Source organism: Drosophila serrata, unplaced genomic scaffold (genome assembly GCF_035046125.1).
Source record: "Drosophila serrata isolate PLE 108 unplaced genomic scaffold, ASM3504612v1 contig_275, whole genome shotgun sequence".
NCBI lineage: Eukaryota > Metazoa > Arthropoda > Insecta > Diptera > Drosophilidae > Drosophila > Drosophila serrata.
This window is the reverse complement of record NW_028257173.1, coordinates 1,187,971-1,202,165: the sequence shown is the minus strand read 5'-3', so window position 1 is coordinate 1,202,165 and position 14,195 is coordinate 1,187,971. Positions and strand designations below refer to the sequence as shown.

At 37.0% G+C, this 14,195-nt stretch overlaps 3 protein-coding genes across 3 annotated transcripts in view; 2 read left to right on the top strand and 1 right to left on the bottom strand.

Annotated features, from left to right (window-relative positions):
* Positions 1-1,143: 1,143 nt before the first annotated feature.
* Pex19 (peroxisomal biogenesis factor 19) lies at positions 1,144-2,601 on the top strand. Its single transcript, XM_020953647.2, has 5 exons — positions 1,144-1,301; positions 1,401-1,518; positions 1,604-1,907; positions 1,972-2,135; positions 2,197-2,601. Exons 1-5 carry the CDS (start codon positions 1,253-1,255, stop codon positions 2,441-2,443), a joined length of 882 nt encoding a protein of 293 aa, XP_020809306.1. The 5' UTR covers positions 1,144-1,252; the 3' UTR covers positions 2,444-2,601.
* Positions 2,295-3,946, bottom strand: LOC110184994 (putative ribosome production factor 1). Its single transcript, XM_020953645.2, has one exon. The coding sequence runs from the start codon at positions 3,851-3,853 to the stop codon at positions 2,660-2,662; it is 1,194 nt and encodes a 397-aa protein (XP_020809304.1). The 5' UTR covers positions 3,854-3,946; the 3' UTR covers positions 2,295-2,659.
* Positions 3,947-3,956: 10 nt separating this feature from the next.
* The window catches only part of LOC110184993 (eEF1A lysine and N-terminal methyltransferase homolog), a 32,659-nt gene continuing 22,420 nt past the window's right edge, over positions 3,957-14,195 (top strand). Inside the window, exons 1-7 of the mRNA XM_020953644.2 lie at positions 3,957-4,136; positions 4,232-4,354; positions 4,552-4,788; positions 4,849-5,056; positions 5,110-5,728; positions 5,782-5,974; positions 6,039-6,178. Coding sequence (XP_020809303.1) covers positions 4,045-4,136; positions 4,232-4,354; positions 4,552-4,788; positions 4,849-5,056; positions 5,110-5,728; positions 5,782-5,974; positions 6,039-6,178 — 1,612 coding nt within the window. The 5' untranslated portion in view covers positions 3,957-4,044. The remainder of the gene's footprint in view (positions 4,137-4,231; positions 4,355-4,551; positions 4,789-4,848; positions 5,057-5,109; positions 5,729-5,781; positions 5,975-6,038; positions 6,179-14,195) is intronic.

Here is a 14,195-nt window from a genome sequence, read left to right as displayed (position 1 = left end):
CAAGTCATAAAAAAGTGAAATTCCCATTTTCATGCGGGTTGACCCTCCCTAAGCCACAAATAATACACCAAATTATGCATTATTTCAGACGAAGCTCCGCCCACGCTGTGTACACATTCCCGGGTATCCGAATCCGAGGAAAACTCCGCCCCAAGTGGAGGGAGAAGCACAAAGTTACCACAATACTGCAATGCCCTGCGTGGGCGTACCAAATCGCAGATTCGTCTTGCTCTTCTGGTAAACCGTGCGGTTAAAGTTGAAAAACAGCCAGACCAGCCAATTGACCATATGAGAGGAATCGAAAAAGCAAGCGGGGTTCCTCTTTTTCCCAATGACCTTCGGGCGGGAGTGGACTCCCTACTGCAAAATCCATATGTCCCTGCCCACTATGGGTGTGACGTCCTGGTTTCGGAATTGGTCGCGCATCAGAGTCGCCATTAAGGAATTGACCTTGGCGGATTTGCAACCCCTCAACGCTCACCACTGAGCACTCAGCACTCCGCTATGTGCGGTTTGGGTTCTGGTCGCAGCTCGGTCGCCGATCTTCGTTCACGCACAGCAAGGTGCATGGCATGGCATGACCCGGGGAGTTTCTGTGTGTTGTGTGTGGTGTTTCGCAGAACAACCGTAAATATTTTGGGTGATTATTTTAGATAATCTTCGACTAATGTCCTTGGATTGTCTCATTTTGTTTGCGAAAAGAGGCATGCATGAGCGGATGTTGCTAAGTTTTAATTTGGCATTTCCAGGTTTTCGGTTTTAAAAATAAAATGAACAAAATAAATTGTTAATTCAAAGTTTAACTAAATTTATCGGATATTGTTCTAGCATTATAAGAAAAAATGTTTAATAAATATTCGGAAAGTTGCCAAAAGTTGCATTGGCAACTGATGTTTGATTGTGTAAACCTATGTTTGCAGTTTTTAAAACTTTTCTGTATTTGTTTTTATTGAGATAAGTTTTGGGAAAATCCAAATTTTCAAATACCATAACTCGGCCATAAAATCATTCATTTTGATTCGGAAAGCTTTGCTATGCTAGTTTTTATTAGGTTAATAAATCTGCATACTCAGTTTTAAATCTTAAAATGTGTCCCCTTATCTTTTTTTGAAAAAAATCGATCAAACCAGCTGCCGCATAAAAAGTAATCGAATAAATACATCGAATATATCGATAGAAACTTCGGTTCTTACACATCCCTAGCCTCCACCTGAAATAACCAACCTGCCGTAATTTTAATTAAAATTACACAATGTCCGAGGAAAAGAAAAACGGCGATGAATTAAACGACCTGCTGGACAGTGAGTACCTGCCACGCGCCTAATCGACCGTAATCTAGCGAAACCAATTATATAATGCCTCCTGTGTCTTGCACACCTTTCGATTGTGAATCTTTACAGGTGCTCTGCAGGATTTCGACAAAAGCGGCAGTGGCGACAAGGAGGAGAAGGCCAAGGCAGCGGATGGAGCAGCCACCGAGGGAGCCGCGGGCTCTGACGACCCTGATGCGTTTTTCATGTGAGTCACGACAGATTGCCTCATCTCGAGTGCTAATGTGTGCCATCAATTGAACTTTGTATTCTTACCTTTCGCCCCCTGACAGTGAGCAGGCCAAGGTGTTGGCCGATCGCATGAACACGCTTTTCGGGGGCCCTAACACTCCCACCGGTGATATTCCGCCTCTTCCGCAAGATCCCGACCAGATCATGGCCGGGTTCAAGAAGATGGCCGAGGCAGCGGCCCTCACATTGAGTGGCGAAAACTCGGCCACCGACGAGGACGTTTCGAAGTATTCCGACAGCATTTCACAGGCCCTGAAGGGTTTGCAGGAGGGATCAGAGAACCTGACCGCGCCTGCATCCGAGAACGACATTGCCAGCATGTTTGGCTCCCTGAACCTCGACGGAGTATGTTAAATTCTCTTATGCTTCTCCTGTAAAGCCAAGTAATCATTGACTTTGTTCTTAACAGACCGGCGAGGCCGATGGCAACATGTTCCTGCCCTTCATGGAGGGCATGATGCAGAGCCTACTCTCTGCAGAGATCCTACTGCCAAGCATCCGGGAGCTGCTGGAGAAATACCCGAAGTACCTCGAGGAGAACGACGCCAAGCTGTCGGCCGAGGACAAGGAAAGGTAAGCTCAGTAACGCGTTATTCCACGAATAAACATTGACCGTGAAACCTGATCTTTGCAGATACCAGAAGCAAATGGAGCTGTACAAGGTGATCGAGGGGCATTTACAGAGTGAGAAGCCTGAAGATTCGGCCACCGTGAAGAGAGAAAAGTTCCGTGTGGTGCTAGACGATATGCGGAAGCTGCAGGACTATGGACAGCCGCCACCAGAGATTCTGGCCGAGACGGGCGGTGATCTGCCCTTCGCCGATCCCACAGCCGCTGTTGCCGGTGTCGGCGGTCCCAATCCACAGTGCCCCACCATGTAGTCGGTGGCGGAGACCATTCGTCTCGTGGTGTGCCAATTGGTTAACTGTTGAGTGTTGCACATTTAGGCTAAGCAATTTGTATTTTATTTAACTCCCGACAAAACAATGTGGCGGTCGCTTTTGGTTATTACTCTCTTCAAGAAAACTCGTCAATTGTATTATCTTTTGGTTTATTTACGTTATCATTATAACTAAATACAAAGCATGGAAATCCAGCTAAAGGAAGAAACGTCTACGCGACTCCATGGCATGCCGCTTGTTGCTGATGATCCAGGCATAGTCTCCCGTTTTGCTGTCGAAAGTTCCCTCCTGCAGGGAGCGAAGTTTGAGCGTGAATCGAGGTCCCAGTTCGCGCAGCTTTACGCGCTTGCCCTCCTTGGTGAACTCGTAGCGGTGGTGGCGGAAGAAAATGTAATCGCGCTGGTTGTGGAACGTCACGGCGCGTCGGCCACGAAATTCTGGATCGTGATGGAAGAGGGCACCCAGCATGCGGCCCACTGTCAGTCCCAAACGAGTCGTAAAATTGGTCAGAATCACCTCCGGCCGGTGTTTTGTGATCTCCTTGTGGTCGCGCTTTATGTCCGATGTCAGCTTCACATTGGACAGCTTGAAGTGGGCGGTGGGACCGTTGGGCAAGTGGATGACCAGCAGGCCATTGGGCTTTCTCCGATCCTCGTTAACAATGACCACATCGGTGAACTCCTCGCGCTCAGCGCTTTTGCAGATCTTCTTTACCGAAGACTTGTTCCTGATCTTGACCAGCGCGTTGGGAAAAATACGCGACAGTTCCAGGCCGAACTTGCGCGTCTTGGTCACGGGATTGTCGGCGAAGGTGATCAGCACTTTGGGCTCGTACGAGCGCTCGAAGTAGGAACTAAAATCGTCCAGCTCCAGCTCCTTTTGCAACTCTTCGTTGTCCGAGTCATTGAGATTGGCCACCTCTGTCTGATCCTTCTCGCGCAGGCTTTCGATCGTGTGGCCCGGATTGGCAGGAAGTCCGGCCTTGCGTCTGGCGCGGCGCTCCTGCATTTTCTTCTTATGCTTTTCCTTCTTCATCTTTTTGAAGAGCGCCATTCGTTGTTCCTTGTTTCTCATCAAGCTGAGAGGATTAAGGACTGGCAGGCGGGGCGTTTTGTCGTCCCCTTCATCGTCGTCCTCCTCATCCTCATCATCATCATCTCCATTCTCGTCATCGTCTTCATTCTCGCCTTCTTTTTCATCGTCATCTCCATTCTGATCTGCTTTTGGCTGTTTTTTACTGGTGGATTGGCCTGCATCGTCGCTGCTGTCACTGTCTGGTTCGTCGTCGTGGAACTCCACGTCCTCGGGCTGCAACTCGGCAAAGCTGGAATCGCTGTCTGAGTCCTGTTCCACCGGCGGAGGTGCTGCCTTGCGCTTAGTTTTAACCATTTTTTTTAACAATTCGAGAAAACAAATGTAAGCGGCACGTGTTGATGTTCTTCTTCTTCCGCTGGGTTTGCCATTCGCACGAAACCGTGGACATCTCTGGTCAAATTTGGTACTTATTTTGTGAGCAGACGGTCATACTGCTCTTTCCGAGCACATTTGCCGCTTTATTGTTTATTTTTTGTTATTAAACAATGAATTTATTGCCGAAAACTCGTGAGGAATTCGCGCAGACGGACTATTGGAACGAGTTTTTCAAGAAGCGGGGAGAGAAGGCCTTCGAGTGGTAAGTATTTTAGCAATTATGTGAAAGGGACTCTCCACAGCTTGAGAGCAACATGTGTTTTTTTGCCGAGGTTTTTTAAAATAATTATTTTAAAGGTATGGCGAATACCTGGAGCTATGCGACCAGATACACAAGTACATAAAGCCGGCGGACAAGATCCTGATGCTGGGATGCGGCAACTCCAAGCTGAGCATGGATATGTACGACACGGGATTTCGGTAAGGATGTGCTGTGAGGGGAGGCAACCCCCACCAAATTGTCGCGAAAAACTATTAGGTTGATGGGAGGGGGGACACTATGTACACCAAGGCAGAAATGCGCCTCTCCCAGATGAGGAACTAAATTTGCATATTGCTATCCCCTTTTCAATTAAGTTCCATCTTAATATTTTTATTTTTTATTTATTTTATCACAGGGACATTACAAACATCGATATCTCACCAGTAGCTGTAAAGAAAATGTTGGAACTGAATGCCAAATCCCGTCCAGATATGAAATTCCTGCAGATGGATGCCACAGCGATGACATTCGCTGACGAAAGTTTCTCTGTGGCCTTGGATAAGGGTACCCTGGACGCCTTGTTTGTGGACGATGCCCAGGAGACCAAACAAGTGGTGGAGAACTATTTCAAGGAGATCCTAAGGACCATGCGGTTCGTTTGCATATAATTAATTTAAATTATTTTATAATTAACAAATATTCTTGATTTTAGCAATGGAGGTCGCTATGTGTGTATTTCCCTGCTGCAAGAGCACATCCTCAAGTTTCTGCTAGAGTTTATGCCCAGAAATAACTGCATGTTGCGAATCGTTCACTGCCTGGGAGTGGAGCAGGCCAACAAGGAGAAAAGCTCTGATGATGCCTTGGCAATGCCCGTATTTGTGGTGATAGCTACCAAGTTCAAAAACCTTCCCATGCCTGTAAGTCATATGTTTTAATTACAATAAATGTACTAAGTAGATATATTTTTTAGCTTCTTGAGTTCGGCTTCGGTAGCGACAAGATGCAGAGATTTGGCACAGCCACGGAGCTCATCAACGCCGTTTCCTCAGTGCAAAAGGCTGCTTTAGTGTGCAACGGATTGGCCAGGTCCAACATTGCTGGGCACAATGAGGTGACAATGGATCTTCATCAGCCCTCGGAACAAACCCCTCGCTATACCATCCACATTCTGGACCAACCGCCAGCCCGAGGCCTCGGCAAATATGCGGCGTTCATTGTTCCCCAGGGAAGAGAAGTGGAGTGGTTATTTGCCACGCCTGCGGGTAGGAGAAAGCTTCAGGACTCGGCCAAATTCCAGCGACTGGCTGTGGTTACCCTGCATCGCGACCAAATTTACAGTACCCTGGATGAAGTGAAATCTGAACTGGCCGATAGCATAAAGAACCTGTCCCCGGCTGGTCTCAGCGAGCAGATTCCATACCTCTCGCTGGGCTCCGACGTGGGAAAACGGGAAACTCTGATTTGTGGATTCTCCAAAATATCAGGAGATTTTCGCATCGAAGAAGTGGAGGCCAACGATAAAATCCTTCGACGACTTATATTCCTCAGCAATCAGTTTGTGGTGCAGTCGGAGGCCTTGGTTAAGTCAAGTATGTATTATAGGCTTAAACTTGAACACTTTAATAATGCAATTCCCTTGAAGTAAAAATAAAGGGCAAAAAGGAACGAAAGAAGATAGACTTTGGCTACTTGGCCTGCCAACACCATCTCTACATGTCCGTGGGTGTACAACTGGCCACGACGCTGCAGAATACCAAGAAAGATGTTGAAAAAGATGTACTTGTCATTGGCCTGGGAGGCGGCGGCCTGTGCAGTTTTCTTCATGCTGCTTTACCGTGCGTTTATAATCAACTTAACATTAATTGTTTTCTCTCTTAATTAAACACGTTTCCCTTGCAGTCACACAAGAATTACGGCTGTGGAAATTGATCCCATCATGTTGGAGGTGGCCGAGCAGTATTTCGAGCTAAAACAAGATAAACGCTTCCATGTGGTTATTGATGATGGCCTGGCATTTGTGGAGCGGTGTCGCAATGAAGGTAGGTATTGTAGTTTATAATATTTCAATTGCCTTATTTAAAAATATCGATTTAAAAGAAAAAATATCACAAAATTAGAAATAAATGTTAAGAGTCCTTTTGACCCTATGCAGTCATTTCCGAACCGTTTCAAATTGCAAGACCCATTTAAGAGCATTTTAGTTCCAGTCAGAAGCTTGTAATGTAATAAAGGAGACATTTCCCACCCTATAAATAAATATATTATTGATCAGAAATTAACAGCCGTTGTTCAATATGATTTATAGGGTCGGAAATGACTCCTTCACAGTTTTATAAGCTTCTGACTAAACTTAAAATACCATTCTTTCAGTCGATATTTATTTTATAGAACAATTTTGTCAATAAATCAAATTTTAAAAAATTCATAACTAAGCCAAAAATGCATTAATTTTAATTCGGAAACCCGTCCAATGCTAGTTTTTATTAGGGTAACAAATCTGCATACTCAATTTAGTAGGAAATCAGTCCTTTGCAGTTCTACACTCTTCTGACTGAACTTATAAAACCATTCTTTGAGTCGATATTTATCTATATTTTATAGGACAATTTTGTCAATAAATCAAATTTAAAAAAACGCGTAACTAAGCCAAAAATGCATTAATTTCAATTCGGAAACCTTTCCTATGCCAGTTTTTATTGGGGCAATAAAACTGCATACTCAATTGAAAATGAAAATTTTTGTCGATTTTTGACAATTTTAATGATGTAACCCCTTATCGTTTTTTGCAAAAATCGAACAAATTTTCAAAAAAAAATTTTCAACCTAAAATAGTTAGATCGATTTAGCTGTTGATGCTGATCAAGAATATATATGATTTATGGGGTCAGAAATGACTCCTTCACAGTTTTATAAGCTTCTGACTAAACTTAAAATACCATTCTTTCAGTCGATATTTATTTTATAGCACAATTTTGTCAATAAATCAAATTTTAAAAATTCATAACTAAGCCAAAAATGCATTAATTTTAATTCGGAAACCCTTCCAATGCTAGTTCTTATTAGGGTAACAAATCTGCATACTCAATTTAGTAGGAAATCAGTCCTTCGCAGTTCTACACTCTTCTGACTGAACTTATAAAACCATTCTTTGAGTCGATATTTATCTATATTTTATAGGACAATTTTGTCAATAAATCAAATTTAAAAAAACGCGTAACTAAGCCAAAAATGCATTAATTTCAATTCGGAAACCTTTCCTATGCCAGTTTTTATTGGGGCAATAAAACTGCATACTCAATTGAAAATGAAAATTTTTGTCGATTTTTGACAATTTTAATGATGTAACCCCTTATCGTTTTTTGCAAAAATCGAACAAATTTTCAAAAAAAAATTTTCAACCTAAAATAGTTAGATCGATTTAGCTGTTGATGCTGATCAAGAATATATATGATTTATGGGGTCAGAAATGACTCCTTCACAGTTTTATAAGCTTCTGACTAAACTTAAAATACCATTCTTTCAGTCGATATTTATTTTATAGCACAATTTTGTCAATAAATCAAATTTTAAAAAATTCATAACTAAGCCAAAAATGCATTAATTTTAATTCGGAAACCCGTCCAATGCTAGTTTTTATTAGGGTAACAAATCTGCATACTCAATTTAGTAGGAAATCAGTCCTTCGCAGTTCTACACTCTTCTGACTGAACTTATAAAACCATTCTTTGAGTCGATATTTATCTATATTTTATAGGACAATTTTGTCAATAAATCAAATTTAAAAAAACGCGTAACTAAGCCAAAAATGCATTAATTTCAATTCGGAAACCTTTCCTATGCCAGTTTTTATTGGGGCAATAAAACTGCATACTCAATTGAAAATGAAAATTTTTGTCGATTTTTGACAATTTTAATGATGTAACCCCTTATCGTTTTTTGCAAAAATCGAACAAATTTTCAAAAAAAAATTTTTCAACCTAAAATAGTTAGATCGATTTAGCTGTTGATGCTGATCAAGAATATATATGATTTATGGGGTCAGAAATGACTCCTTCACAGTTTTATAAGCTTCTGACTAAACTTAAAATACCATTCTTTCAGTCGATATTTATTTTATAGCACAATTTTGTCAATAAATCAAATTTTAAAAAATTCATAACTAAGCCAAAAATGCATTAATTTTAATTCGGAAACCCGTCCAATGCTAGTTTTTATTAGGGTAACAAATCTGCATACTCAATTTAGTAGGAAATCAGTCCTTCGCAGTTCTACACTCTTCTGACTGAACTTATAAAACCATTCTTTGAGTCGATATTTATCTATATTTTATAGGACAATTTTGTCAATAAATCAAATTTAAAAAAACGCGTAACTAAGCCAAAAATGCATTAATTTCAATTCGGAAACCTTTCCTATGCCAGTTTTTATTGGGGCAATAAAACTGCATACTCAATTGAAAATGAAAATTTTTGTCGATTTTTGATAATTTTAATGATGTAACCCCTTATCGTTTTTTGCAAAAATCGAACAAATTTTCAAAAAAAATTTTTCAACCGAACATAGTTAGATCGATTCAGCTGTTGATGCTGATCAAGAATATATATGATTTATGGGGTCAGAAATGACTCCTTCACAGTTTTATAAGCTTCTGACTAAACTTAAAATACCATTCTTTCAGTCGATATTTATTTTATAGCACAATTTTGTCAATAAATCAAATTTTAAAAAAAACGCGTAACTAAGCCAAAAATGCATTAATTTCAATTCGGAAACCTTTCCTATGCCAGTTTTTATTGGGGCAATAAAACTGCATACTCAATTGAAAATGAAAATTTTTGTCGATTTTTGACAATTTTAATGATGTAACCCCTTATCGTTTTTTGCAAAAATCGAACAAATTTTCAAAAAAAAATTTTCAACCTAAAATAGTTAGATCGATTTAGCTGTTGATGCTGATCAAGAATATATATGATTTATGGGGTCAGAAATGACTCCTTCACAGTTTTATAAGCTTCTGACTAAACTTAAAATACCATTCTTTCAGTCGATATTTATTTTATAGCACAATTTTGTCAATAAATCAAATTTTAAAAAATTCATAACTAAGCCAAAAATGCATTAATTTTAATTCGGAAACCCGTCCAATGCTAGTTTTTATTAGGGTAACAAATCTGCATACTCAATTTAGTAGGAAATCAGTCCTTCGCAGTTCTACACTCTTCTGACTGAACTTATAAAACCATTCTTTGAGTCGATATTTATCTATATTTTATAGGACAATTTTGTCAATAAATCAAATTTAAAAAAACGCGTAACTAAGCCAAAAATGCATTAATTTCAATTCGGAAACCTTTCCTATGCCAGTTTTTATTGGGGCAATAAAACTGCATACTCAATTGAAAATGAAAATTTTTGTCGATTTTTGACAATTTTAATGTTGTAACCCCTTATCGTTTTTTGCAAAAATCGAACAAATTTTCAAAAAAAAATTTTCAACCTAAAATAGTTAGATCGATTTAGCTGTTGATGCTGATCAAGAATATATATGATTTATGGGGTCAGAAATGACTCCTTCACAGTTTTATAAGCTTCTGACTAGGTAGGTTGCAGTGGTGAGGCCCAAGGCTGGGGCCTCCAATTAGAGCTTAGCTCCTTTTTGATCCACACCCTCTGTTTCTTTTTTGTTGTAATACACTATCAGTACCATCCAGAGTCAGCAAGGAAACCTAGGATTGCCGAAACTTTCAGCTTTCCTATGTTTCTCAGTGACTCCATCTGGTAGGCACCGAAGTGGCGAAATCTGATGTGGTTTAGCGCTGGGCAGAAGCATAGCAGATGTTCCGGTGTCTCTTGCTCTGTAGGTTGCTTACAGCTTCTACAGATTGCGTTGTATGGCAGTCCCAGCTTCATTGCGTGCGAACCGATCGCCCAATGTCCCGTGGAACTTAAAATACCATTCTTTCAGTCGATATTTATTTTATAGCACAATTTTGTCAATAAATCAAATTTTAAAAATTCATAACTAAGCCAAAAATTCATTAATTTTAATTCGGAAACCAATGCTAGTTTTTATTAGGGTAACAAATCTGCATACTCAATTTAGTAGGAAATCAGTACTTCGCAGTTCTACACTCTTCTGACTGAACTTATAAAACCATTCTTTGAGTCGATATTTATCTATATTTTATAGGACAATTTTGTCAATAAATCAAATTTAAAAAAACGCGTAACTAAGCCAAAAATGCATTAATTTCAATTCGGAAACCTTTCCTATGCCAGTTTTTATTGGGGCAATAAAACTGCATACTCAATTGAAAATGAAAATTTTTGTCGATTTTTGATAATTTTAATGAATTCTTTGAGTCGATATTTATCTATATTTTATAGGACAATTTTGCCAATAAATCAAATTTTAAAAAACGCGTAACGAAGCCAAAAATGCATTAATTTCAATTCGGAAACCTTTCCTATGCTAGTTTTTATTGGGCATAAAACTGCATACTCAATTGAAAATGAAAATTCTTTGTCGATTTTTGAGCACAAATTTGTAAATAAATCAAATTTTAAAAAATTCATAACTAAGCCAAAAATGCATTAATTTTAATTCGGAAACCCGTCCAATGCTAGTTTTTATTAGGGTAACAAATCTGCATACTCAATTTAGTGAGAAATCAGTCCTTCGCAGTTCTACACTCTTCTGACTGAACTTATAAAACCATTCTTTCAGTCGATATTTATCTATATTTTATAGGACAATTTTGTCAATAAATCAAATTTTAAAAAAACGCGTAACTAAGCCAAAAATGCATTAATTTCAATTCGGAAACCTTTCCTATGCCAGTTTTTATTGGGGCAATAAAACTGCATACTCAATTGAAAATGAAAATTTTTGTCGATTTTTGACAATTTTAATGATGTAACCCCTTATCGTTTTTTGCAAAAATCGAACAAATTTTCAAAAAAAATTTTTCAACCTAAAATAGTTAGATCGATTTAGCTGTTGATGCTGATCAAGAATATATATGATTTATGGGGTCAGAAATGACTCCTTCACAGTTTTATAAGCTTCTGACTAAACTTAAAATACCATTCTTTCAGTCGATATTTATTTTATAGCACAATTTTGTCAATAAATCAAATTTTAAAAAATTCATAACTAAGCCAAAAATGCATTAATTTTAATTCGGAAACCCGTCCAATGCTAGTTTTTATTAGGGTAACAAATCTGCATACTCAATTTAGTAGGAAATCAGTCCTTCGCAGTTCTACACTCTTCTGACTGAACTTATAAAACCATTCTTTGAGTCGATATTTATCTATATTTTATAGGACAATTTTGTCAATAAATCAAATTTATAAAAACGCGTAACTAAGACAAAAATGCATTAATTTCAATTCGGAAACCTTTCCTATGCTAGTTTTTATTGGGGCAATAAAACTGCATACTCAATTGAAAATGAAAATTTTTGTCGATTTTTGACAATTTTAATGATGTAATTCTTTGAGTCGATTTTTGCAAAAATCTAATAAATTTTAAAGGAAAATTTTTTCAACCTAAATCAAAGTTTAGATCGATTTACGCTGTAACGAAGCACAAAAATATATATAATTTCAGATTCAGAAATGTCTCCTATCACTAGTTTTTATTGGGGCAATAAAGCTTCATACTCAACTTGAAAATGAACATTCTTTCAGTCGATATTTATTTTATAGCACAATTTTGTAAATAAATCAAATTTTAAAAAATTCATAACTAAGCCAAAAATGCATTAATTTTAATTCGGAAACCCGTCCAATGCTAGTTTTTATTAGGGTAACAAATCTGCATACTCAATTTAGTAGGAAATCAGTCCTTCGCAGTTCTACACTCTTCTGACTGAACTTATAAAACCATTCTTTGAGTCGATATTTATCTATATTTTATAGGACAATTTTGTCAATAAATCAAATTTAAAAAAACGCGTAACTAAGCCAAAAATGCATTAATTTCAATTCGGAAACCTTTCCTATGCCAGTTTTTATTGGGGCAATAAAACTGCATACTCAATTGAAAATGAAAATTTTTGTCGATTTTTGACAATTTTAATGATGTAACCCCTTATCGTTTTTTGCAAAAATCGAACAAATTTTCAAAAAAAATTTTTCAACCGAACATAGTTAGATCGATTCAGCTGTTGATGCTGATCAAGAATATATATGATTTATGGGGTCAGAAATGACTCCTTCACAGTTTTATAAGCTTCTGACTAAACTTAAAATACCATTCTTTCAGTCGATATTTATTTTATAGCACAATTTTGTCAATAAATCAAATTTTAAAAAATTCATAACTAAGCCAAAAATGCATTAATTTTAATTCGGAAACCCGTCCAATGCTAGTTTTTATTAGGGTAACAAATCTGCATACTCAATTTAGTAGGAAATCAGTCCTTCGCAGTTCTACACTCTTCTGACTGAACTTATAAAACCATTCTTTGAGTCGATATTTATCTATATTTTATAGGACAATTTTGTCAATAAATCAAATTTAAAAAAACGCGTAACTAAGCCAAAAATGCATTAATTTCAATTCGGAAACCTTTCCTATGCTAGTTTTTATTGGGGCAATAAAACTGCATACTCAATTGAAAATGAAAATTTTTGTCGATTTTTGACAATTTTAATGATGTAACCCCTTATCGTTTTTTGCAAAAATCGAACAAATTTTCAAAAAAAATTTTTCAACCGAAAATAGTTAGATCGATTTAGCTGTTGATGCTGATCAAGAATATATATGATTTATGGGGTCAGAAATGACTCCTTCACAGTTTTATAAGCTTCTGACTAAACTTAAAATACCATTCTTTCAGTCGATATTTATTTTATAGCACAATTTTGTCAATAAATCAAATTTTAAAAAATTCATAACTAAGCCAAAAATGCATTAATTTTAATTCGGAAACCCGTCCAATGCTAGTTTTTATTAGGGTAACAAATCTGCATACTCAATTTAGTAGGAAATCAGTCCTTCGCAGTTCTACACTCTTCTGACTGAACTTATAAAACCATTCTTTGAGTCGATATTTATCTATATTTTATAGGACAATTTTGTCAATAAATCAAATTTAAAAAAACGCGTAACTAAGCCAAAAATGCATTAATTTCAATTCGGAAACCTTTCCTATGCCAGTTTTTATTGGGGCAATAAAACTGCATACTCAATTGAAAATGAAAATTTTTGTCGATTTTTGACAATTTTAATGATGTAACCCCTTATCGTTTTTTGCAAAAATCGAACAAATTTTCAAAAAAAAATTTTTCAACCTAAAATAGTTAGATCGATTTAGCTGTTGATGCTGATCAAGAATATATATGATTTATGGGGTCAGAAATGACTCCTTCACAGTTTTATAAGCTTCTGACTAAACTTAAAATACCATTCTTTCAGTCGATATTTATTTTATAGCACAATTTTGTCAATAAATCAAATTTTAAAAAATTCATAACTAAGCCAAAAATGCATTAATTTTAATTCGGAAACCCGTCCAATGCTAGTTTTTATTAGGGTAACAAATCTGCATACTCAATTTAGTAGGAAATCAGTCCTTCGCAGTTCTACACTCTTCTGACTGAACTTATAAAACCATTCTTTGAGTCGATATTTATCTATATTTTATAGGACAATTTTGTCAATAAATCAAATTTAAAAAAACGCGTAACTAAGACAAAAATGCATTAATTTCAATTCGGAAACCTTTCCTATGCTAGTTTTTATTTTTCAATAAAACTGCATACTCAATTGAAAATGAAAATTTTTGTCGATTTTTGACAATTTTAATGATGTAACCCCTTATCGTTTTTTGCAAAAATCGAACAAATTTTCAAAAAAAATTTTTCAACCGAAAATAGTTAGATCGATTTAGCTGTTGATGCTGATCAAGAATATATATGATTTATGGGGTCAGAAATGACTCCTTCACAGTTTTATAAGCTTCTGACTAAACTTAAAATACCATTCTTTCAGTCGATATTTATTTTATAGCACAATTTCGTCAATAAATCAAATTTTAAAAAAAC